General features: G+C 40.1%; 1 protein-coding gene across 5 annotated transcripts in view; it reads left to right on the top strand.

The window, feature by feature from the left end:
- The window catches only part of LOC136862817 (uncharacterized), a 377,696-nt gene that overhangs the window by 292,911 nt on the left and 57,435 nt on the right, over positions 1 to 27,350 (top strand). For all 5 annotated transcript variants that reach the window (XM_067139080.2, XM_067139079.2, XM_067139081.2 and 2 more), the window contains exon 13: positions 2,055 to 2,128. In XM_067139080.2, coding sequence (XP_066995181.2) covers positions 2,055 to 2,128 — 74 coding nt within the window. The remainder of the gene's footprint in view (positions 1 to 2,054; positions 2,129 to 27,350) is intronic.

Raw genomic sequence — 27,350 nt, 5'->3', positions numbered from 1 at the left:
GAAACTGGAAATTTATTGAACATCTCCCTTGGTAAGTTATTCCAGTCCCTAACTCCCCTTCCTATAAATGAATATTTGTCTTCTTGAATTCCAACTTTATCTTAATATTGTGATCCTTCCTACTTTTAAAGACACCACTCAAACTTATTCGTCTACTAATGTCATTGCACACCATCTCTCCACTGACAGCTGGGAACATACCACAGTCAAACAGGTTCTACCAAGTCTTTCCAGCCCAAACTTTTGCAACATTTTTTGTAACGCTACTCTTTTGTCGGAAATCACCCAGAACAAATCAAGTTGCTTTTCTTTGGATTTTTTCCAGTTCTTCAATCAAGTAATCCTGGTGATGGTCCCATACACTAGAATCATACTGTGATTGGGTCTTACCAGAGACTTATGTGCCCTCTCTTTTACATACTTACTACAACCCCTAAACACCCTCATAACCATATGCAGAGATCTGTACCCTTTATTTACAATCCCATTTATGTGATTACTCCAATGCAGTTCTTTCGTTATATTAACACCTAGGTACTTACAATAATCCCCGAAAGGAACATTTACCACATAAATGCAGTAATTAAAACTGAGAGGACTTTTCCTATTTGTGAAACTCACAACCTGACTTCTAACCCCATTTATCATCACATCATTGCCTACAGTCCATCTCACAACATCATCGAGGTCATTTTGCAATTGCTCACAATCTTGTAACTTACCGGTGTTTATTACTCTATACAGAATAACATCATCCGTTTGTGCTTATTGGGCTTTCTTCTTAACCTACACTTCCTACATCAAGCCATCCATCACTGAGTGTTGATGACTGCCCCCCTGATAAAGCTGGGAAGCAAAACGAGCTTGTCAGAAGCTGAGAAGGAATGATGAGGAGGGAGCCCATCTTTTGGATAATAGGAGATTGTCCTTGTCCTCTTGCTGTTTCATGTTCGTCTTTGTCTTTTCTTTCTATTGCTCCCTCTTCCCACTCTGACATGTCATTGTGCATTCCTCTTCAGTTTCTATCTCTCTACATTCTGTATGACTTCATCTGACTCTTCTTTGTTTCTTTCTATTAGGCTACTTATATTCTGAATCATATGATCTGAAGTATCCCCCAGTGGTGTGATGTTAGGGCCTACAACACAGGCAGGCCCGGATCTTAAGGGGCCTGCATATGTCCCCAGAAGAAGTAAATAAATGAATAAATAACTTTACCCGAATGCCACTCTGCATGCCAAAGAAGACATTGTGGTGTAACTGTAGAATGGACTGAAAATGTTTTTGCAGTGCATATGTAGAGTAATTAATTGTCGAATGGTTGCGTCTGGCTGCAAATTATTGTTATTATTTTCAGTCTAAAGCCGCTGTCTCACGCTCTCTCACAAAATGTCTGCACCGTATCGCTACTATGGAAGCAGTGAAAATTGGTACCAACATATCAAATTTAGATCTAATTATTCCTGTTGCTGTTTATTTTGCAAAACAATCATTGCAAAACCATCATTTTTAAACTGAAAGTTATAAATAACTACCTACGACATGTTATGATCCATCACAAATGTGTGAACTCTGCCTCCTCAGCATCGATTATGTCATCCTTGGATATCATTGAACTCGTCAATGGCATTGCATTCCAGAAAGTACGTTGCATGTTTCAGTTTTTCTATAGCCAAATAGGAGTACAGCAAAGTTTTAAAAATATAAAGACAAAAGATAGAAACATGTTTATTTATGTTATATTTCATTCCCTACAAACTATTTAACTTTCAAAATAAAATCTATAAATAAATGAACTAGTTTTGTATTCTTATAGGACGTTCTTTGTATGTATCAAATGAATATATAGGTATCTGCTGTAGTTAACTTTATATCTATTATTGATAGGTATTATACAGTTTCTCTAAGGGGGCCCAATTTTGTACCTTGCAGACGAGCTCGTATCACGAAACAAAAATAAGAATTACTGCTGTTATTTATGTTCATGACATCAGTTTTCTTTTTTAATTTCAAATTGTCAAATTATACTCATTCTTGCCATGAACTGCTTTCAGATTCAACGCAGAGGACCGGAACTTATTCCAGACAAAGGTCAAGGATGTGGAGAGCAAACACAACAGATTAATAGGTAATTAATGTATTAAGAGATAAATACATTGTTCAGTCTAAGATTACCTTCCAACAAAGCATAATAATGGATTAGTATTATTTCTTTTAAGCTATAAAGTTGTAACTAACATTCTGTAACACTAACATATAGCAATATCATCTGATATCTGTCAATATGCACACTTGGAGGCTCAAGGGTAATCTCATAATTAAGTACCGTATTTACGGCGAATAATCCCCGCCACCGAATAATCCCAGCACTCTAACTTTAGGAAGGCTCACTTTGAAAAAATGAAATGCCATCATTGACGTAAATAAAACTCGCACCCCAATTTCGTGCCTCAAATTTTTTAAAAAAAAACCTTGCGGGGATTATTCACGTAAATACGGTATTTTCTTTGAGTTTGATATACATTTTACAATACTTCAAGAACAGTGTTTCTTTCAAATTAAATTAAATATGCTAGTTAAAACAAAACAATACATATTCCTATGAATTAAACACAAATTCAGCTGAAATGATTATCTTACACAAAACCGAAGATAAACAAGAACTTTATAATTTCCATGTAGAACATCATTCACCATTAAGAAATATGTGAAGTTTTCAGCATCCTTAAAATAATCATTAGGGTTTTTCAGTAGGCCAACATGAGAATAAGTTCCAAATTAATTTGAGTGAATAGTTAAATTTAATTTAAAACCACTCACTAAATGGATATGAAACAAAACGTTTCCTAAATGTGATTACTGGCAAGGAAATACAACAAATTATATAGAAATGATAGCTGCTAAAAGAGATACATACTATGAGAGTGTTTGGGAGAAGTAATAGGTAGGACCCTGAATACATATGATGTCAAAATAATGTCCTATTACAAAAATAGGAAAATGAGTTGAACATTTTAAATTTGTAGCTCAGGTAGTATTTAATGATGTACACCTTGTTCTTGTCTGATATTCATTACAATATTTTTCCGATGTGAAAACATTTGCTTCTTGTACATAGAACGTTTTCGTACAACTTATGCAATCATATGACCTGAAGATGCAGTGAAGTGATGGGTACAATTTCAATGCAGTGATGCACCTCAGTCAGTCACCACTGATCTACATTTAGGGCAGTCGCCCAGGTGGCAGATTCCCTATCTGTTGTTTTCCTACCCTCTTCTTAAATGACTGCAAAGAAATTGGAAATTCATTGAACATCTCCCTTGGTAAGTTATTCCAATCCCCAACTCCCCTTCCTATAAATGAATATTTGTCCCAATTTGTCCTCTTGAATTCCAACATTATCTTCATATTGATATCTTTCCTTAAAGACACAACTCAAACTTCTTCGTCTACTAATGTCATTCCACGCCAGCTCTCCACTGACAGCTCGGAACATATCACTTAATTGAGCAGCTCGTCTCTTTTCTCCCAAGTCTTCTCAGCACAAACTTTGAAACATTTTTGTAACGCTACTCTTTTGTCGGAAATCACCCAGAACAAATCGAGCTGGTGTTCTTTGGATTTTTTCCCGTTCTTGAATCAATTAATCCTGGTGAGGTTTCCATACACTGGAACCATACTTTAGATGGGGTCTTACCAGAGACTTATATGCCCTCTCCTGTACATCCTTATTTAGAATTGTACTTAGAATTGCTTCTTATACATAACACTAGCATACTTAATGAAGGATGGTACAGTGGGTGGTATAATCTGAGGAGCCAAAAAGCTACTGCCATCACGAACATTGCACTCTCCTTCAAGGTCCTATCTCACACAAACCATTAGCTAATTTTTTTAAAATCATGCTTTACAAACTGCAAAAATTCATCCTTACCTTCCGTAAGGTTATTTGTACTTATCTCCCCAACATCCTGTACACTGAGTAGTCCATCCGCCCCTTACATTCTAGTATTTTGCAAACCACTGTGTTTACTACAATGCTGAAATGCATTGGTCCCTCTCCCTAAAGCGGGGAATTATAGTGAGAAGTGTGGTTACAGGGTAGAAGACGGCAGGAATTGTGAGCGCCACTATTAATTCATTATGCGTACTGCTGCACCAAGTAAAATTGGCAGCGATGTGGAAATAAGGAAGGTGCGGGCTTCAAGACCGAAGGCTGAATACCAGTGACGAGCAAGGAGAGCCATAACGCAGTGAGCGAAAACCGAGTCGTTGTAATGCTGAACATTTATTACAATAATGAGTGCGCACAAATAAAGTCCGTATTCATTGGGGGACCTGCCCTCCAACAATTCAAATATTACAACTCTCAATTCTCAATTCTTAACAAACTCCTTTTAGTGACAACATGTTGAATTAAAAGAAACCCCGTTAACACATTAACTTTTACAGAAGTAAACCCTCTTACTATTTACTGAGGCTCTTAGCCTCTATTAACAAGAGAACAAATACGTTACATTCTCAATATAAGGCAACTCCCTCCCTAAGCCTAACGTTGGTTGGTAAGCTTTCCTACCTCCACGCTCGCGGCTAGATGACCAAGCTGCTTGCTCGCTCCAAGCGAACTGAACGAAGTTTTCTGCGAGCACCGTGCCATGCCTCGGCAGAGGCGAGGAGGGGCAAGGTGGAGAGAGAACACGACAAGTGCGCAGGTCGGAGGAAGGCTTGCCAACACAATTTGGAGGGTGCCACCAGGGCGGAAATAATTTCGCATTTCCCTGGGGCCATAAGGGAACGGGACAACATTTGTACTTTATTAAGATAGGAAGAAAAAACACACATGTTACAAAGATATAATATATGCAGATCGACCTGTATGAATTGTAAATTTAAAAGTACATGACGAAGGAGAGTTCCTCTTGGTACAGACCTCCCTCCCTAAGTTTCCAACCAGGTTGGAAAAAGTCTTTCTTCTTTTACTTTAGACACCACAAGAGCTCTTGATAAAAGGTTCTTTTTCCAAACAAATAAATAACAGTTTGCTTAAGCAATTAAAAACACTTGGAGAAAGAGTCTTTGCTTAGGATACACCAACAACTGGCCTAACATTTCATTAGGTAAACACCTTTTAGCTTGGCGAAAGGCAATAAAAGCCAGTCCGTGAGAATCCATATTTCAAGATGCACATCTCAATAACAAGATTAGAATAAGTTGGAGCAGAATCGCCGGGCGAGCTACCGGCTTGCAAGTCCAAGTGACGACGAAACTGGCATGGCTCAAAATGAATGACGAATGCCGAACACGTGGCAACCAGGCACACCAAGATGCAATAAGCCAGATGGACGATGCGTGCCACAACTGGCGGCGAATGCTAGCCAGCGCAAAACATACAACATGCAGAAAAACGGCCCGGAAGGACGGCCGATGGAGTCAGCGCATGCCAAAACACGCCCACATGAGGGGCCCTTCTCACGGAGCGACGGCGAAGATGGAACCTCCATAATGCTGAAACATACAAGTTGAAGGCCAGCAGTTTTGTCTTCACAAGAGCCGATAAGATGTAAGAGTCAAGGTGGAGGAAGACAATCCCGGGTCAGCGCGCCGGGCGTGGAGGTAGGACGCTAGGTAGGGCTGCAGGAGGGCTCACATACCAAATTTAAAAACTCTTACAGACTAAGTAAAATACAACTCCCTATAAAATACAGAAGTTAGCAAAACAACAGGGGAACAAACCCCGCAAACATGAACACCACAGACGTATCGGTTCTCGCCAACCAATTAAAGCAAAAACTTCATTGAGCAGATTGAAGCTGAGAAAGATGAACACGAAAAACTCCGTCGGTCACGGGGTCTCTCACCAACAGGGTGCCCGGGGTAAGAAAATCAATAATCCGGAAAGGACCACGGAACCTGGGTGCCAACTTCCCAGAGGGAACAAAATTCTTAATGAATACCTCATCCCCGACAGCCAGGCTGGTAGGCTGACGCCCCTTATCGTAGCGCTCCTTCTTCCTCTGGTAGGAGACCTGAAGATTCTCTTTAGCTTTCTTCCAGTTCGCGCGAATATTAAGAGGATCCACCCTCTCAGGCAACAAATCATCAATATGCCACAAATTGGAAAGTGGCGAGTTCGGAAGAAACGAAAACATGAGAGAGAAAGGGGAAAACTGGTGCGCCTCATGCACCGCAGTATTAAAAGCATAAGCCAGCCACGGCAAGGTGGTGTCCCACCTCTGAACATCGTGGTGATGGAAAGCAATGAGGGCCGAGCGTAAATTCCTATTAACTCTCTCCGCGTACGAAGGCTGGGGGTAGTAAGGGGAAGTCGTGACGTGAGTAATCGACAGGCTAAAACAGAAGTTCTTAAATAGATTAGATGTAAAGGCTTTAGCATTGTCTGAAACCAAATACTGACTAGGACCAAATGATGAAAATATGGTTTTTAAACATCTAATGGTTGTTTCAGCGTTGGCCTTCCTCGTCGGAAATAACCATGTAAAACGAGTGAAGCCATCCACGCAGACCAAAATAAACCTATTTGATTCAGATTTCGATCTCGGGAGAGGTCCTACGAAATCGATATATAGACGTTGCATAGGACGGGTAGCTTGGGTAGAGGATAACAACCCAACCCGAGAATTAACACATGGCTTACTAATCCTACAAATCTTACAAGCCTTGACAAGTTCGCGAACGTCTCCGTCCATTCCCTTCCAGATGAAATTTTCCCTGATCTTCTCCCTTGTTTTAAATACTCCCTGATGACCTGCGAGGGGAGTTTCATGAAAATACTTAAAGATCATAGGGACCAACACAGATGGAATTACAACCTTCATCTTACGATCATGACGGGAGGGGCAACAAAGAACTCCGTTCCTCAATACGTACGGATCGACAATTTTCCCATCCTTCAAGTCTTGGACGATAGGAGCCAAGAGCGGATCTTCCAATTGAAATTTACCTATATCGTGATACAAGAGAGGGGTATCAGATAAAATCGCTCCAACCAAAGATATTGCTAGAGAGGACTCAGAAGGACCTGGTTCGTCATCAAGAATAGGTTGTTCAGAAAACATCCTGCTGAGAGTATCCGCTACAACGTTCTCAGAGCCCCGAATATGACGGACGTTGAATTGAAAGGCGGAAATTCTAATGGCCCAACGAGCCAAGCGACCAGTTTTCCGTGGTTTCCCAAGCACCCAACTTAACGCCTGGTTGTCAGTTTCAAGCTCAAACTTAACATGCTCTAGGTACACACGAAAGCGTTCTAGAGCAAAAAGAACAGCCAAGCCTTCAAGCTCGTACACGGAGTACTTAGCTTCTAAAGGGGTAAGAGCCCGTGAAGCATAAGCAATGGGGCGTCTCCCTAACTCAGATTCCTGGAGCAAAACGGCTGCGACAGCTGACGAAGAAGCGTCGGTTTGCACTATGAAGACCTTAGTGAAATCCGGCATAGCTAACACCGGAGCGTTAGAAATGGCCAGCTTGAGATCGTCAAAAGCAGCCTGCTGAGAAGCTCCCCACTGAAACCTTACTCCCTTACGCCGGAGTGCGTTAAGAGGGGCCGCACGACTGGCAAAATTCGGGACGAATTTTCGGAAGAAGTTAACCATTCCGACAAAGCGGGACACACCTTTCACATCCTGCGGAGGAGGAAAATCCTGAATGGCCTGAGTGCGGGAGTGATCGACCGAGACACCGTTAGAGGATACAATATGCCCCAAAAAGGACATCTGAGGTTTGGCGAACGAGACCTTGGACAATTTGACTGTCAAGCCAGCCTTCCTCAGGCGTGACAATACTTCATCGAGGTGCTGGAGATGATCCTCGAACGTCTCCGAATACAAAACTACGTCATCAAGATAGTGATAAAGGAAGTCAAATTTAATGTCGGAAAACAACTGATCAAGGAGTCTCGTGAGAACGGCGGCGCCTGTCGAGATCCCAAAAGGCAGCCGGCAAAATTCATAAAGGTTCCAGTCCGTCGCGAAGGCCGTCAGATGACGAGACTCCTCCGCAAGCGGAATCTGGTAATAAGCTTGATTGAGGTCCAGGACAGTGAAGTACCTCGCCCTCTTGAACCATGACAAACACGTATGTAAATCCGGGAGCGGGACAGACTGTAAGACCACTTTACGATTAAGAGCCCTGTAATCCAAAACAGGCCTATAACCACCCTGGGGCTTGGGCACCAGGAAAATGGGGGAAGAGTAAGCCGAAGTAGAGGGCCGGATGATCCCTTCCTCAAGCATGTTGTTAATGATCTCCTTTAATGCCTGCATCTTAGGAGGAGATAAACGGTAGGGCGGAAATCTGACAGGGACCGAATCCGTGACCTCTATTTTATACTCTAAGATATTCGTCATCCCCAATTTCTCAGTAAACACATCCGGGTAGGCCTCGCACATCTCCCTAATACGCTGCGCCTCATCCTCAGTCAAATGGCTAAGATCTGACACCACTTCGTCCTGAGGCGGCGATACCGACGACGCTGAAGCAGAATTACTAATGTGCAAAGGTATTTTATTCATTTGTGAAAACTTAAACCAACATGAACGCTCCTGAATATCTAAGACTAAACCAGAATGATCGAAAAAATTTGAACCAAGAATGACAGGATACGGTAAATTACTCGCAACATACAAGAAAAATTTCCAAGTAAAATTGGAAAGACGACTTTTACATTTTACCAGTCCCAGGACTTCAATTCTGGAAGAATTGGCTGATACAAACGAATGCAAAACCGGAGATAAATGAGGAAATTTACAGGCAGCTTTATGTAAGGCAAACCATCTTTTACTAATAAATGACACTACACTACCAGAATCAAGAAGGGCCGAAACGGGCTCATTGTTTATTTCGACCTCAACCAACGGACTCAAACCTTTAATTTCCGTAGATATCTCTAAACAGCCCACAGGGCAAATAGGAGACGGTTCACCAAACGAACAAGATGTTTGATTAATAACAGGGGAAGGCAAGGCGGTACCATTGTCCTGCACCACCTCCCGCTGTAGTCAAGAGCTATTTGAATGGGTGGTACAATGTCGCGCAAGATGACCTGCGACCCCGCACCGAAAGCATACAATATTACTGGTTCTGGGCGGAACCTCTACCCTAGAACCAGCACTAGCACCCTGACTGTTGTTACGAGACCGAGAGGGGCATTTATTACGCAAATGATTAGAAGCACCGCAATTATAACACTTTCTTAATAAGTTAGGCTTACGAACCACCACAGACTCCCTGTCATTAGAACCAACCGGGGGCAAGCTAGTAATACGAAGTGAGTCCGCATGGCGAACACCTTCAGCCGATACCAGTATCGCTTCGAGCTCCGCAAAACTGTGAGGTTGAGCAGCAAAACAAAGACAGGAGCGGTATAACGGGGAAATGCCCTCTACGATCGTGAGAACGATCTCCTCTTCTGTATAATGTAACGCAAACACCCTAGCGTAAAATTTAACATCAGCAACATATTCTGTTAAAGGCTCGTCCGAGCGTTGAACCCTGAAATAAAATTTCAGCACTAGAGAGCTGAGAGCCCTAGCCGGAATAAAATGAGTAAGCAAATAAGCATGAAACTGCTGAAGTGACAACTGATCAGAAATAGCACTAACTATTTTATTGGAAAGCACCCCTGTAGTATACGGATAAAGAATTTGCAATATTTGAACGTGAGTTAGCCCGAACACAAGAGCATGATCCTGAAATTCCACAAAAAATCGCAAAAAGGTAACTACATCATCGGCAGAATTTACCGAATAACGAGGAACGTTTTTCAACATACTACTTAACGGGTGAGGGATACTAGAAAAGGGCAAATTCACAGAAGGCAAGATCGATTGCTGAACTGGAAGATTAGCCTGGGGGAGAATCCTAGGTAAGGAACCTTGCTGCGATTCCAGCAAGCCTTGCACACCATCCAACTCAGGATTACCAATAACCTTATTGGGTTCCTCGTCAACCCGATTAACAGAAGGAGTGACAGGTTTAGATTTAATGGAGAGTGCGGCCAACCAAGCCTCAACCTTTCGTAAAAGTTGGACCGCCTTGTCCTTCAAAGCTCCAATTTGACTTACTAGTTCCTCCTTTAATTCTAAGGAGAGTAAATCTTCCGTCCGATAAACATAATGGGTTAGACGCCCTTGTACTCGTTTTAACTGATGGAGAGACGCTACATCGTTCTCTAAAAAATCCATAACTGAGGATATTTCAGTCAAATTGGCCTGAATAAGGGACGCCACACTCGCAGCCTCACCGTCAGAGACCTTGGGTACCACAACAATTTTATCTAAATTAGTTCGTAATAATAACTCATCCGCTTTAACTGTCCCTTTAGACTCTACATTACGAATTGACAGTTCGTATAACAACTCTTCTTTTCTAAGAGACCCCGGATATGCCACGTCTCGAGTAGCCATGGTAAAAATATCGCCGGCCACCAAGCTGAACGGGAAACACCGTAACCGAAAGAGAGAGAGAGACCACGCACACTCAAAATTGCCCGAAAGAACTGGTAGGAGCACAAATAAACGCTCTGCTACCAGACTGCTGCACCAAGTAAAATTGGCAGCGATGTGGAAATAAGGAAGGTGCGGGCTTCAAGACCGAAGGCTGAATACCAGTGACGAGCAAGGGGAGCCATAACGCAGTGAGCGAAAACCGAGTCGTTGTAATGCTGAACATTTATTACAATAATGAGTGCGCACAAATAAAGTCCGTATTCATTGGGGGACCTGCCCTCCAACAATTCAAATATTACAACTCTCAATTCTCAATTCTTAACAAACTCCTTTTAGTGACAACATGTTGAATTAAAAGAAACCCCGTTAACACATTAACTTTTACAGAAGTAAACCCTCTTACTATTTACTGAGGCTCTTAGCCTCTATTAACAAGAGAACAAATACGTTACATTCTCAATATAAGGCAACTCCCTCCCTAAGCCTAACGTTGGTTGGTAAGCTTTCCTACCTCCACGCTCGCGGCTAGATGACCAAGCTGCTTGCTCGCTCCAAGCGAACTGAACGAAGTTTTCTGCGAGCACCGTGCCATCCCTCGGCAGAGGCGAGGAGGGGCAAGGTGGAGAGAGAACACGACAAGTGCGCAGGTCGGAGGAAGGCTTGCCAACACAATTTGGAGGGTGCCACCAGGGCGGAAATAATTTCGCATTTCCCTGGGGCCATAAGGGAACGGGACATTTGTACTTTATTAAGATAGGAAGAAAAAACACACATGTTACAAAGATATAATATATGCAGATCGACCTGTATGAATTGTAAATTTAAAAGTACATGACGAAGGAGAGTTCCTCTTGGTACACGTACCTTGAATGAACCTGTACAGTGAGCACAAATACAAAGAACTTGTACCTCACAACAGGAGGTGCACATACAGACAGGGAACAGTTATTGTATAGCTGACAACTGCCCATTGCATGTCAAGTCTTGCAATAGCTATCTTCGCAGGGACGCGGTCGGAGATATGATAGTGGACAGTGCTCGAGGTTCGAATCCCATGCAACAAATTTTTTTTCCTACCGCCAATTGCCTGGGATGTGGCAAGATTGCATACTTAATAGTTTCCACAAACTGATTTGTTTATTTGGCCCTATAAAGGACCATTGATATCGTGGCATAGGGTGTCAAGCTAGGTTGGACGAGGATGAGGAGGTCTGTGGCTAGGACATAGGCAACCAGTTAGTTTCAATGTACATGTTCCAAGCTTTGTAGAACACAGTAAGGCAAAGTTTGCACCACTGGAACGATAACAACATGTGGTGGCAGTTAGGTATGAAATTTTTCCAGACTCTGGAGATGTCACTCTGACTCACTGCAAAACAATTACAACAGGATGTGCACACACAGACCAGGAAAAGGTATGCTTTAGGCTGAGAACTGATCACTGCATATCAAGTCACGCAATAGCTCACCTGGCAGGGGGACGGTCTGAGATGTGATACTAGACAGTACTCAAGGGTATGAAAGTTGAAATCCCACACAAGTCTCTTCTTCCTTTTTCTTCACTGCCAACCACATAGGATGTGGAAAGGTTGCATACTTAATAGTTTCCACAGACTGATTTGTTTATTCAACCCTGAAAAGTGCCATTGGTATCGAGGCATATGGTAGTAATAATAATAATAATAATAATAATAATAATAATAATAATAATAATAATAATAATAATAATAATAATAATAATGGCGTGTGGCCTCCAAAGAGGCCAGAGAGATGACGCCATATAGGCGATCTGCACGTCAATGAGGATGGAGCCCTACCTGTGGTGAATTCTAATGATGAAGATGGCACACACATCCAGACTCCAAGCCATCGGAATTAAACAATGAAGGTTAAAATTGCCGACCCGGCCGGGAATCAAACCCGGGACCCTCTGGACCAAAGGCCAGATCGCTAACCATTTAGCCATCGAGCCAGATGAGGCATATGGTATGGAGCTGGGTTGGAAGAGGCTAGAAAACGTATGATATGATTTCAGTTACCTATGTCGTTTTTTTATTTATTTTTGCTATGGGCTTTAACGTCGCACCGACACAGATAGGTCTTATGGCGACGATGGGATAGGAAAGGCCTAGGAGTTGGAAGGAAGCGGCCGTGGCCTTAATTAAGGTACAGCCCCAGCATTTGCCTGGTGTGAAAATGGGAAACCACGGAAAACCATTTTCAGGGCTGCCGATAGTGGGATTCGAACCTACTGTCTCCCGGATGCAAGCTCACAGCCGCACGCCTCTACGCGCACGGACCTATGTCGTTTAACACAGCACCTACTCGAACTGATAAACTCCGTGGTCAATACAGAGCTGCACGCAATGTTATAAGTACCATCTGGCAAACTGTAACATCACCAGCATAAGGGATCAGCATGCCTCGGTGATGAGCTGTCTAAAACCACCAGGATAGCTCAGCTCCTGTGCATTCACCAGATGTTTTACATGGCCCCACAGGAAAGAACCCAGGGCATAAGATCAGGCAATCTGGCAGGCCAGGGACAGATCCTCCCCTTCCTATCCATTTATCAGAACATGTCGCAAGCACATGGTTCCAGATGACCACTTCTGCGTATGGTGGAGCTGCATCATGTTGAAACCACATCCTGCAGTGGTCAAGAAGTGGCATACGTTCCAACAATTGTGGTAGTTCATCTTTGAGAAACTGCAGGTATCGTTATCCCATCAGATGGCCCTCAAAGAAATGGGAACCAATAAGGTTGTCACCCACAATCCCACAGCATACATTCACACACTACTGTACTCGAAAAGCTGCTTGTTGTACCCAATGGGGATTATCCACACTCCAGTAGTGGATATTACAGGGATTAACAGCTCCATTATTGTGGAAGCATGCTTCGTCCATAAATAAGACGGTCACTAAACAGGCAGGATCAGTGTCCACATGCTGTAGGGTCCATTGATAGAATGCCACCTGGGCTTCAAAATCATGACCATGGGGCTCCTGGTGTAAGTGCAGGTAGTACGGGTTAAACAGCTAGGTATACAATATCTACGTAACAGACGCCTGGCAGATGTTCGTCTCCTGTGCAATGGTCCGTGTGCTAGTGCAAGGTTTTTTTGGATAGCATCCAACACTACATCTTCATTGCGAGCAGATGTCATAGGATGATCTTGAACAGGCCATGTTGTCCTTCCCAGGGATGCAGTAGCCCACACATGTCTTTCCGTACTCTGAAACATCATGCCTGTCAGTTGTCATCTATCCAGTTAGCATTCTTGATACAGGTATTGTGCCTGGTGTGCATTCTGTCCAGCATCTCCATAGATGAGTAACGTATCCACATACTTGTCGCTGGAATAAATCACAAGGCAGTGAATAAGCTTTGTGTTGTGTTGTGACGTGTCACGAAGGAGGGAAGTTCACCTACCCACGATGTTGTTATCACTCCAATGGGGCACACTTTACCCCCACCTGGGTGCTGCAAAGGTTGGAACCAGTACAACGTAGCTAACTGGCTGCCTGTGTCCTAGCCACAAACCATCATCTTCTCATCCCCATCCAACCCAGCTTAATACCCTATGCCACGACACCTACTGCCCTTTACAGGGCCAAATAAATCTGTGGAAACTTTTAAGTATGTAACCTTGTCGTATCCCAGGGAATTGGCAGCAAAAAAATTGTTACATGGGATTTTAACTTTTGTACCCTCAAGCACTGTCCACAATCACATCTCTGACCAAGACCCTGCCAAGAGAGCTATTGCAAGGCCTGACATATAGCAGACTATTCCCAGCCTGTACAATAACTGTTCCTGGTCTGTGTATGTACCTCCTGCTGTAACTGTGTTGCAGTGAGTCGGACTGACATTCCCAGAGTCTGGAGAAAGTTTATACTTACCTACCATTGCATATTGTTATCATTCCAATGTGGCACACTTTGCTTTACCTATATCGTACGAAGCTTGGAACACGTATGACATAGTTAACTAGTTGCCTGTCTCCTAGTCACAGACCATTACATTCTCATCCAACCCAGCTCCATACCCTGTGCCATGATACCAACAGACCAATGCAGGGTCAAATAAACAAATCAGTCTGTGGAATCTATTAAGTATGCAGCCTAGCCACATTGAATTTCAATACCCTCAAGCACTGTCCACTATCACAGCTCTGACCGCAACCCTCCCAAATGAGCTATTGCGAGGGTTATCATGCAGCGGGCAGTTCTCATCCTACATATTACCTGTTCATGGTCTGTGCGCACAGATCCTGTTAAAAGGTAGATGTTCTTTGTATCTGTGTTTGTTTTACAGGTTCATTCGAGGTACCCATAATGAATAAATAGTGCCGCTCATGATTCCTGCTGTCTTCTAGCCCGTAAACGCACATCTCATTACGTTTCCCTGGTTTAGGGAGGGGGACTGATGTATTTCAGAATTGTAGTAAACACAGTTTGTTGAATAAAACTAGATTGCAAGGGGCAGGTGTTAAGGTGTTGCATGGGAATTAAATGTTTTGATTGTCAAGCAATCATCTTCAGAACTACGGAACTTCACTTTTTATTACCTGTATAACTCATAAATTTATACTGTGCTTACAATTACTCATAATATGTTTACAAACGGAGTTACTGTTCAGTAGATTTTAAAAATTCTACTGGTAAAACCTGGCAGGTTGCCTTTTCATCACTGACGGCAAAATTAAATGGTCACATTTCATTCTGAACTGAAATAGGAGAATACATAAGTAGGTACTGCAATAAGCTCTTGTATAATGTAGTCTTTGTTCATCATCTGGGGCAGTTTCCAACCACAGGTTGCTTTATGCTGGTGCTAATTGAATTCAAATAAATAAAAATTACAACCAACATGATAGCAATCAATCAATCAATCAATCAATCAATCAATCCTGATCTTCATTTAGGGGTCGCCCAGGTGGCAGATTCCCTATCTGTTGCTTTCCTAGCCTTTCCTTAAATGATTTCAAAAAAGTAGGAAATTTTTTGAAAGCCATGGTTCTACTTTACTAGTGATAAGTACCATTATGAGGGGTCGATGACCTGGATTTTGGATCCCTTTGGACAACAAGAATCATTGATTCAGAATTGGGCTTTGTAAGCAGTCCCATGGTCAGTAATACTAATTTTTCAATATAGGTTTTGGGAAGGTGAGGCATTGCGGGTCGGATCCACTGATTGTCTTCAGTTCATTATCATTCTTCATCGTCGAATTTTTGAATTCTAGCCAGTGGATCGATTTTTAACTTTCAGTATTGAGGGTTGGCTCCGTTGATTATTTTAAATTCACATTTATCTTTTTGTTCTTCATTATCACGTTTTAAATTCTAGTCAGTGGATGAGTTTTGGACTTTTACATTGTCATTGCATTTTCTCTCATTTTGTACTATTAGGGGCCGATGACCTAGATGTTAGGCCTCTTTAAACAACAAGCATCATCGTCATCATCATCAATTTATTGAACATCTTCCTTGGTAAGTTATTCCAATCCCTAACCACCCTTCCTATAAATGAATATTTGCCCCAATTTGTCCTCTTGTATTCCAACTTTATCCTCACATTGTGATCTTTCCTACTTTTAAAGACACCACTCAAACTTATTCATCTACTAATGCCATTCCATGCCTTCTCTCCACTGACAGCTCGGAGCATACCACTTACTAGTGATTAATCTCATTTTTTATCCTATTGAACTTTCCGTACACTATAAAACGCAATTTGTTTATTGACAACCACCTATTCAAAACCATACAATCCTTATGATTACCATAGCATACATACCATACCATACAATCCATATGATTAGGATTGTATGGTATGGTATTGAATAGGTGGTTGTCAATAAACAAATTATATTTTATGACATACCACTTAGTTGAGCAACTCGTCTTCTTTCTCCCAAGTCTTCCCAGCCCAAACTTTGCAACATTTTGGTTATGTTACTCTTTTGTCAAAAATCACCCAGGACAAATTGAGCTGCATTTCTTTACATTTTTCCAGTTCTTCAATCGTGTAATCCTGGTGAGGGTCCCATACACTGGAACCATACTCTAGTCGGGATCTTACCAGAGAATTGTATGCCCTCTCCTTTACATCCTTACTACATCCCTAAACTACCTCATAACCATGTGCAGAGATCTGTACCCTTTATTTAAAGTCCCATTTATGTGATTACCCCAATGAAGATCTTTCCTGATATTAAAACCTAGGTACTTACAGTGATCCTCATAAGGAACCTTCTCCCCATCAACGCAGTAATTAAAACTGAGAGGGCTTTACATATTTGTGAAACTCACAACCTGACTTTTAATCCCGTTCATCATCATACCATTGCCTGATGTCCATCTCACAACATTTTTAACCCTCGAGTACTCGCGCGGAGTTTTGACACGCTAGTGCTCGCGCGGGGTAACATATTACCGCATTCCTTCATGTATATTTACTTTAACTTAAAAATGAAATTATGCTCTTTTCATGACCCACCTGACTAAGGGCCCTATAAACGAATAAAACAAAGTTAATATAACTCCTATTATTGCCATTAATATATACACCATGCAGAAAACAGATAGTTTGCTTAATTCCAAAGCAGACAATCTCGTTCATAATAACACTCGAGTTCCTGTGGTATTAAAAACGACATTACATACATTACATTATCATTATAGACTGTTGTGCATTTCAGCGTTCAGTCTGCAAGCCTCTGTGAATTTACTAAACGCCGCCACAATCCTCGATTTGCAACTAGTGTTGTGGCCACATTTAGTTCTATACCTCTTATCTTTAAATCGTTAGAAACCGAGTCTAACCATCGTCGTCTTGGTCTACCTCTACTTCTCTTACCCTCCATAGCAGAGTCAATTATTCTCCTAGGTAACCTATCCTCTTCCATTCGCCTCACATGACCCCACCACCGAAGCCGGTTTAAGCGTACAGCTTCATCCATCGAGTTCATTTCTAAATTAGCCTTTACCTCCTCATTCCGAGTACCATCGTGCCATTGTTCCCACCTGTTTGTACCAGCAATCATTCTTGCTACTTTCATGTCTGTTACTTCTAACTTATGAATAAGATATCCTGAGTCCACCCAGCTCTCGCTCCCGTAAAGCAAAGTTGGTCTGAAAACAGACCGATGTAAAGATAGTTTCGTCTGGGAGCTGACTTCCTTCTTACAGAATACTGTTGATCGCAACTGCGAGCTCACTGCATTAGCTTTACGACACCTTGATTCAATCTCACTTACTATATTACCATCCTGGGAGAATACACAACCTAAATACTTGAAATGATCGACCTGTTCTAGCTTTGTATCACCAATCTGGCATTCAATTCTGTTAAATTTCTTACCTATTGTCATCAATTCAGTCTTCGAAAGGCTAATTTTCATACCATATTTTGTGCCTATTTTCAAGTTCCAAGATATTAGACTGCAGGCTTTCGGCACCATCTGCCATTAAGACCAAGTCGTCAGCATAGGCCAGACTGCTTACTACATTTCCATCTACCTGAATCCCTCCCTGCAATTTTATACCTTTCAGCAGATGATCCATGTAAACTACGAACGGCAAAGGTGTCTAATCCCTGTAAGTACCCTGAACCAAGAACTCATTCTAACATCAATACTCACTGAAGCCCAATTGTCAACATAAATACCTTTAATTGATTTTAATAATCTACCTTTAATTCCATTGTCCCCTAGTATGGCGAACATCCTTTCCCTCGGTACCCTGTCATATGCTTTCTCTAGATCTACAAAACATAAACACAACTGCCTATTCCTCTCGTAGCATTTTTCAATTACCTGGCGCATACTGAAAATCTGATCCTGACAGCCTCTCTGTGCTCTGAAACCACCCTGGGTTTCATCCAATTTCCTCTCAAATACTGATCGCACCCTCCCTTCCAAGATGCCAGTGAATACTTTGCCTGCTATACTAATCGAGGAGATACCTCGATAGTTGTTGCAATCCTTCCTGTTCCCTTGCTTATAGATTGGTGCAATTACAGCTTTTGTCCAATCTGAAGGTACCTTACCAACACTCCATGCTAATTTTACTACTCTATGAAGCCATTTCATCCCTGCCTTCCCACTATACTTCACCATTTCAGGTCAAATTTCATCTATTCCTGCTGCCTTATGACAATGGAGTTTATTTACTATCCTTTCCACTTCCCCAAGCATAATTTCACCAACATCATTTTCCTCCTCCCCATGAGCTTGGCTGTTTGCAACACCACCATGATGATTTCCTTTTACATTGAGAAGATGTTCAAAATATTCCCTCCACCTCTCCAGTGATTCCCTGGGATCTATTATGAGTTCACCTGAATTACTCCAAACACTGTTCATTTCCTTTTTCCCTCCCTTCCTAAGATTCTTTATTACTGTCCAGAAAGGTTTCCCTGCTGCTTGACCTAGCCTTTCCAGGTTATTACCAAAATCTTCCCACGACTTCTTTTTGGATTCAACAACTATTTGTTTCGCTCTGTTTCTTTCTTCTACGTACCAATCCCTGTCTGCCTTGGCCCTTGTTTGGAGCCATTTCTGATAAGCCTTCTTTTTACGTTTACAGGCTGCTCTTACTTCATCATTCCACCAAGATGTTCGCCTTTTCCCATCTTTACACACAGTTGTTCCTAGGCATTCCCTTACTGTTTTTACTACAGCATCCCTGTATGCCACCCATTCACTTTCTATATCCTGAACCTGCTTACTGTCTACTGTTCGAAACTTCTCACTGATCATATCCATGTACTTCTGTCTAATTTCCTCGTCCTGGAGATTTTCTACCCTTATTCGTTTGCAGACAGATTTCACTTTCTCTACCCTAGGCCTAGAGATACTTAGTTCACTACAGATCAGATAGTGGTCTGTATCATCAAAAAATCCCCGGAAAACTCGTACATTCCTAATAGATTTCCTGAATTCGAAATCTGTTAAGATATAGTCTGTTATGGATCTGGTACCCCTAGCCTCCCATGTGTAGCGGTGAATAGCCTTATGCTTGAAGAATGTATTCGTAACAGCTAAACCCATACTAGCACAGAAGTCCAGCAAACGCCTCCCATTCCCATTAGCTTCCATATCTTCCCCACATTTACCAATCACCCTTTCGTATCCTTCAGTTCTATTCCCAACTCTTGCATTGAAATCGCCCATTAGCACTATTCTATCCTTGCTGTTGACCCTGACCACGATGTCACTCAATGCTTCATAAAACTTGTCAACTTCACGTATTTGAACACTTACGTTTTGTCTCTTTTAGTCACTATCGATTTTCTTGTTGAGGCATTCTTCACACACGGGACTGAAACGGTCTTGGCACACATACTTTTCAAACAGCACACAGGAGTTTCCGCTTTTCCTGTTTCCGACTTCTAGGACATACAGCACATCGCCCGGATGATCCTAGTGCCTTTCTCTTCAAGGGTGGAGTCAGAAAGGACTGAGAAATTTCTCCCTTACCATTTGAACTCATTTTCAAGGCTTTCAATCTGATACTGCGAGGCAAACTAATTTGGTCTGCTCTAACGGCTATCCTAGGTTTCACCCAGTTCCATTGCAATTGAGCTTTCATAAATTAAAGAAATTAAGCAATGGCATTGGATACGTAACGCCACGTGTTTTCAGACTAAACCCTGGCAGGTACGATGAAACTTCGTTGTGAGCACGAGTACAAATGTTTTTAGGAGGCATTACGGTGCTCCATTTAGTCACACCATCACGTCCATATATGTAGTTTTGGCAGGCCCTGTTTGAAACGTCGTTATTTTCACTCCCTGATGTATTGGCACAGTCCTCTTCAGGGAAGTCACTAACATCCTGTTCTGAGAGTAAATCATGCTCTGATATTTCTATGTTGTCCTCTTCACCGTCGTCATCTGAATCCACTAATTCTTCGTCACATAATTCAGAAAAGAGTTGACGAATTCGTTCCTGGTCCTTGCTAATGTTCCCGGCTATATCACGGCTCGTATTTACCGTCTATACTAAAGTAGCTAGCCGTTCTCACAATAAACACACACGCAAGAATGAAAATTAACAAAACATGAGTCTGCCAATTTACTTCCGCCGGTGCTCGCATGGGGCAATATGTTACCCCAGTCAACTTTGTGTCACTGCCGGAAACGTACTGACGGACAAAGATTTATGATGGACAGCTCAGGAGGCGCCACATAGTGTCCTTGAAAGGTACACAACAGCCCAGTGTTCAGTACATGACAGAAAAAGATCGGCGGCCGTTTTCCAAAGGTTGGGGTAATTTATTACCCCGCGCGAGTACTGGAGGGTTAAGGTCATTTAGCAGTTGCTCACAGTCTTGTAACTTATTTTTACTCTATACAGAATAACACCATCTGCAAAATCCTTATCTCCGATTCCACTACTTTACTCATATAATTTATATATACTAGCAAGACACCCGTGCTTCGCTACGGTATTATACTGAAATTTATAATGGAATGCTTATTGTTTTAGATACATAATCCGCCGAAATTCGCCATCTGACTCGTTTTCTGCAAGAATCCCCCAAAATTCGTGATCTGACTCGTTTTCTAATAGATTACGGCAACTTTCCTCCCATTTTTCAATCTTTCTTTCCAGCAATCGATTTTGTAATTCCCGGGCTAGGTTCAGGTATTCCACCCGGTCAGTTGGGTCCCTAAATCTGTGCCATCTTTTCCTATAAGCATTTTTAATATGGATCAAATCCTTCAGGAGATCCAGCGTGGTGTCGTCTTGGGTGCCTTGGCGGTACTGAACCCGCGGCCGGAGAGCATTCTTAGTCATTACCCGTCCAGGACCCGTTTCCAGCGTGGTCCGCACATTTGACGACGGTCCAGTACATTATTATTATTATTATTATTATTATTATTATTATTATTATTATTATTATTATTATTATTATTATTATTATTATTATTATTATTATTATTATTAGATGTTCTGGACCCCACAGCAAGATGCAAGACCACTTCTTGGTGGTAAATTACATCTGCTGCCATTATCATTGTTGACAATGTGACCAGCACCATTGTCGCGCGTAGGCAAGTGTGCGGGATTTCTGGCGATACGAATGACATACTTCCTTGCATTATTGACCTTATTATAGAGGTGAACAATTTGACGGTCAATCTCACTCCTATCGTTTATTTCAAATGTGTTTAAATTTTTATTTATATGCCAGGAGAATCTACTGTAATCTGAGAACGTTCTCCGAATGAAAAGATAGCTGTTGAAAACGAACCCAGGAAAAATTACAAATGATCGGTTTACGATCAGAATAAGTACATCGAAAATCTACAGCCTGTTTCCAGTCATTCGACGGGGTCAGGAAAGGAATGAATAAAGCCCCATCTAGCAGCGACAATAGGAATTGTGCCGGCTGCTGTAGCACTCCTCTGGGGCAATGATCGATGAATGACAAATGGAATGAAATATTGGACAGTGTTGCTGGAATGAGTGATGACAGGGAAAACCGGAGTATCCGAAGAAAAACCTGCCCCGCCCCCATTTTGTCCAGCATGAATGTCACATGGAGTGACCGGGATTTGAACCACGGAACCCAACTGTGTGAGGCCGGCGCGCTGCCGCCTGAGCAACGAAGGCTCCTTATAAGTACATTATGAACAGTAAAATCAATTGGTCTCACCTCCTTTTTCACCCCACAGCCGTTAAGTTTATTTAACCCCCACCCAAAAAATGAAAAGAAGGCGTGTTTCTTTATGTTTAAAAGAGATTCCAAACACCAATGTTCACGACTATTACCTTCAGTTTTGAGATGTAAGTATCCCCATAAAAATAATTCACTTTCTTTCACTTCCTATCACACTCCTCCACCCCCTAAGTGAATTTTCCGGCAAAAATACTTACTTCTTTAATAGTAAATGATCTAAATACCAATTATCATGACTATAACTTCTTCAGTTTTTGATTTATGTGTCCTCATGAAAGGAATTCAACTCCTTCTCACTCCCGCCTCCCAAGATGGTTTCCCCCCACAAAACGCGTTTTTCCTTGTTTTTAAAGGATACCCAAATACCAATTTTCACGTCTGTAACAACTTTAGTTTTTATTAGATGTAAGTTTTCTCATAACATTAAGTCAATTAATTTTTCAATTCTTTCACGTCCCCCCCCCCCTTCATTGGATTTTCCGAGAATACGTGTTCTTTATTTTTAAAGCAGATTCCAAATATCAAATTTCACGTCTGTAACATCTTCATTTTTGAGATATCAGTAGCCTAATTAAAATAATTCAACACCATTTTCAGTCACTTTTACCCCCCTCCAACCAAGTGGTATCTCCGAAAACTAAAAATACACGTTTCTTTACTTTTAATAGAGATAAAAAGTATAATGTTTCACTTCTGTAATATGTTAAGTTTTTTTGGATATACTGTAGAAATTATCATTTTAAAATGTCACCCCTTTTTAGTTCCCCTTAAGTGGAGTTTCCAAAAACAAATCACCTATGTTTCTTTACATTTACAGGAGATTCCAAATACCCACTTTTTACGTCTGTAACATTTTATGTTTCTCAGATATTCTGTAGATATAGTCTTTCAAAAAATTCACCCCAATTTGTCACTCCTGTTTAACCGCCATAACAGGATTCCCCCCCCCCCCAAAAAAATACGTGTTTCTTTATTTTTAAAGGAGATCCCATACACAAATTTTCAGTTCCGTAATATCTTCAGTTTCTGAGATTTATGTTTCCGCATTAAAGGCATTCAACCCATTATTTACCCGTTTACACCCCTCCTATTGGGATTTACAGAAAACAAAAAAATGTGTTCCTTTACTTTTAAAGGAGATTCTAAATACCAATTTTTACATCTGTAAACTTTTAAAGTTTTCAGATGTAGACAAATATAGACACACTCATTTTAAAAATTCACCCCCCTTTTCACCCCCATTATTTGGATTTTCCAAAAACGAAAAAATACCTGTTTTTTATTTTTAAAGTAGATCCTAAATACCAATTTTCAGGTCTGCAATATCTTCAGGTTCTGAAATATAAGTATCATCATTAAAGTTATTCAACCCCTTTTTCACCCCTCCTATTCGGATTATCTGAAAACAAAAAATACATGTTTCTTTATTTTTAAAGGAGATTCTAAGTACCAGTTTTTACATCTGTAAACTTTTCAAGTTTTAAGTTGTAGATACACTCATTTTAAAAATTCACCCCCTTTTCACCCCCATTATTTGGATTTTCCAAAAAGGAAAAATTACCTGTTCTTTATTTTTAAAGTAGATTCCAAATACCAGTTTTCAGGTCTGTAATATCTTCAGGTTCTGAAATATAAGTAGCCCCATTAAAGGCATTCAACCAATTTTTCACCCTTTTCCACCCTTCCTATTGGGATTTTCCGAAAACAAAAATATAAGCATTTCTTTATTTTAAAGGAGATTCTAAATACGAATATTTACATCTGTAAACTTTAAAAGTTTTGAGATATAGATACACTCATTTTGAAAATTCACCCCTTTCACCCCCCCCCCCATTATTTGGTTTTCCAAAAACAAAAAATTCACGTTTCTTTATTTTTAAAGGAGATCCCAAACACCAATTTTCAGGTCTGTAATATCTTCAGTTTCTTAGATATAAGTATCCTCATTAAAGGCATTCAACCACTTTTTCACCCGTTCTCACCCCGCCTATTGAGATTTTCCGAAAACAAAAAATACGTGTTTCTTTATTTTAATGAAGATTCTAAATACCAATTTTTACACCTGTTAACCTTCAAAGTTTTGAGATATAGATACACTCATTTTAAAAATTCACCCCCATTTTCACCCTCCCATTTATTGGGTTTTCCAAACACAAAAAATACATATTTCTTTATTTTTAAAAGAGATCAAAAGTACATTTTTTCAGGTCTGTAATATGTACAGTTTCTGAGATATAAGTACCGGTATCCTGATTAAAGGCATTCAACCACTTTTCACCCTTTTTCACCCCTCCTATTGGGATTTTCTGAAAACAAAAAAATACGTGTTTCCTTATTTTAGAAGATGATTCTAAATACTAATTTTTACATCTGTATACTTTTTTAAGTTTTGAGATATAGATACACACATTTTAAAATTTCAACCCCCCCCCCCTTTCACCCCGTTAGCGACGGAATATCCAAAAATCCTCTCTTAGCGAGCACCTATATGTTAATATGAACGTATCCCCAAAATTTCAATTTTTATGTCTAGTAGTTTTGGCTCGGCGATAATGAATCAGTCAGTCAGGACAAGTTATGTTATATATATAGGTATATAGATATAGGACAAGTTATTTTATATGTATAGATATATATAAAATAACTTGTCCTGACTGACTGATTCATCATTGCCGAACCAAAACTACTGGACATAAAGAAATGAAATTTTGGGGATACATTCATATTACAATGTAGGTGATCACTAAGCAAGAGTTTTTGGATATTCCTTCGCTAACAGGGTGAAAAGGGGGGTGAAATTTTAAAATGAGTGTATATCCCAAAAACTAAAGTGTTTAAACATATAAAATTATGTATTTGGAAATCCCTTTAAAAATAAAGAAACACATATAATTTTGTTTTAGGAAAATCCTCTTAAGGGGGTGTGAAAAGGTGAAAAAGTTGTTGAATACATTTTATGTGGATACGTATATCTCAAAAACTGAAGATGTTACAGTCATAAACATTGGTATTTGGAATATCCTTTAAAAATAAAGAAACACATAATTTTTGGTTTTTGGAAAATCTACTTCAGGGGTGATAAACAGGAGTGACAAAGCGGCCTATATCTCAAAAATATACCATGTTACACAAGTGAAAATTGGTATTTGGAATCTCCTGTAAAAGTGAAGAAACATGCATAATTTGTTTTCTGGAAATCCACTTAAAAGGAAGTGTTAAAGAGCTTTTAAAAAGAGCATATATACAGTATATATCAAAAACTTAACACGTTACATACATGAAAATTAGTAGTTTTATCTCTTTTAAAAATAAAAGTAATACGTATTTCTTTGTTTTCGGAAAAAACACTTCAGTGGGGGGGGGGGCTGTAAAAGGGGTGCATTATTTTATGTGGATACTTATACCTCAAAAACTGAAGATGTTACAGACGTGACAATTAGTATGTGGAATCTCCTTTAAAAATAAACACTTTTCTTTCGGAAAATCCACTTACGGGGGACGGGTGGGTGAAGAGAGGCGAAATTAGTTGAATTCTTTTTTATGGCGATACTTATACATCAAATAACGAAGATGTTACAGACGTGAAAATTGGTATTTGGAATCACCTTAAAAATAAGGAAACATATTTTTTGTTTTCAGAAAATTCCTCTTAAGGGGGTGAAAAATGTGAAGAAATGGTTGAATACCTTTTGAGAATACTTATATCTCAGAAACTGAAGATGTTACAATCATGAAAAGTTTTTGGAATCTCTTTTACAAATAAAGAAATGTTTATTTTTTATTTTTGTTTTTTAAAACCTACATAAAGGGGAGGGGGTGAACAGGACTGACAAAAGGGATGAATTTAAAAAAAGTACATCTCAAAAACGTAACATGTGAAAATTTGTATTTTTAATCTCTTTTAAATATAAAGTAACATATACTTTTTGATTTTGGAAAAATCACTTGGGGGGGGGTAGAGAGGACTGAAAGAAGGGTAGAATTATTTTAATTAGGATACTGGTATTTCAAAACCTGAAGATATTACAGACATGAAAATTGGTATTTGGGATCTCCTTTAAAAATAAAGAAACACTTTACAGAATCCACTTCAAGGGGGTATAAAAAGGACTGAAAAGGGGTTGAATTATTTTTATGAGGATGCTTATATCTCAAAAACTGAAGATGTTACAGACATGAAAATTTGTATTATTGGAATCTTCTTTAAAAATAAAGAAACAGGCATTTTTTTCCTTTTTTTGAAAATCCAATTAAGAGTGGGCAAATGAATTGAAAAATTACTTTAATTCTTTGTGTGAGGATACTTATATCACAAAAACAAAGGATTTTGGGGACGTGAACATTGGTATTTGGAATCACTTTTAAAACAAAGAAACACGCATATTTTGTTGGGGGTGAGGAGGGAATCACTTTAAGAGTGGTGTAAAAGGAATTGAATTATTTTTATGAGGATGTAAATAAGAAGTAAAATTAAAAGAACACACCTCTAAATTAGGGGATGAAGAATGATGACGAAAATATACGTTTATATGAAACCGTTTGAATTACGAAATTAAAGTGTCAAATGATGTCCTAGGTGTTAAATAACAGAAGGTTTGAAACAAATTTAACCCCTGAGGGAGTTAAATGGGGGTTAAGATCCGAAAACAAATATATTAATTCCTTCCTCCGAAACGGTTTAACGTACAAAGACAAAATTCCAAATAACGGTATATATTTTAAATCCTATGTGTGAAATAGGAAATATTTTTAAAAGTTCTACCACTATAGTATCAAATGGGGTTGGCTGCATAAACTAAATTATTCATCCCTCCAAACCCCTTTGGTGTGCAAAATTGTAATTTTACGAGAAGGGTCTTCTTTTTTGTCCTGGGTGTAATATACTGTATACTTCAAAACATTTCTCCCCTAAGAGGTTTAGATGGCGGCTGACTCTCAAACACACAATCCCTCCAAACCCCTTTGGTGTGCAAAATTGTAATTTTACGAGAAGGGTCTTCTTTTTTGTCCTGGGTGTAATATACTGTATACTTCAAAACATTTCTCCCCTAAGAGGTTTAGATGGCGGCTGACTCTCAAACACACAATATCCATTCTTCTGAAAGGGTTTCAGGTACGAACATAACTTTTTTTATGAAGGGTTGTCTTGTATATCTTAGATGTTAATAAATATTTCAAAATA

Source organism: Anabrus simplex, chromosome 2 (genome assembly GCF_040414725.1).
Source record: "Anabrus simplex isolate iqAnaSimp1 chromosome 2, ASM4041472v1, whole genome shotgun sequence".
NCBI lineage: Eukaryota > Metazoa > Arthropoda > Insecta > Orthoptera > Tettigoniidae > Anabrus > Anabrus simplex.
The sequence above is the reverse complement of the archived record's forward strand: the minus strand, read 5'-3'. Positions and strand labels throughout refer to the sequence as shown.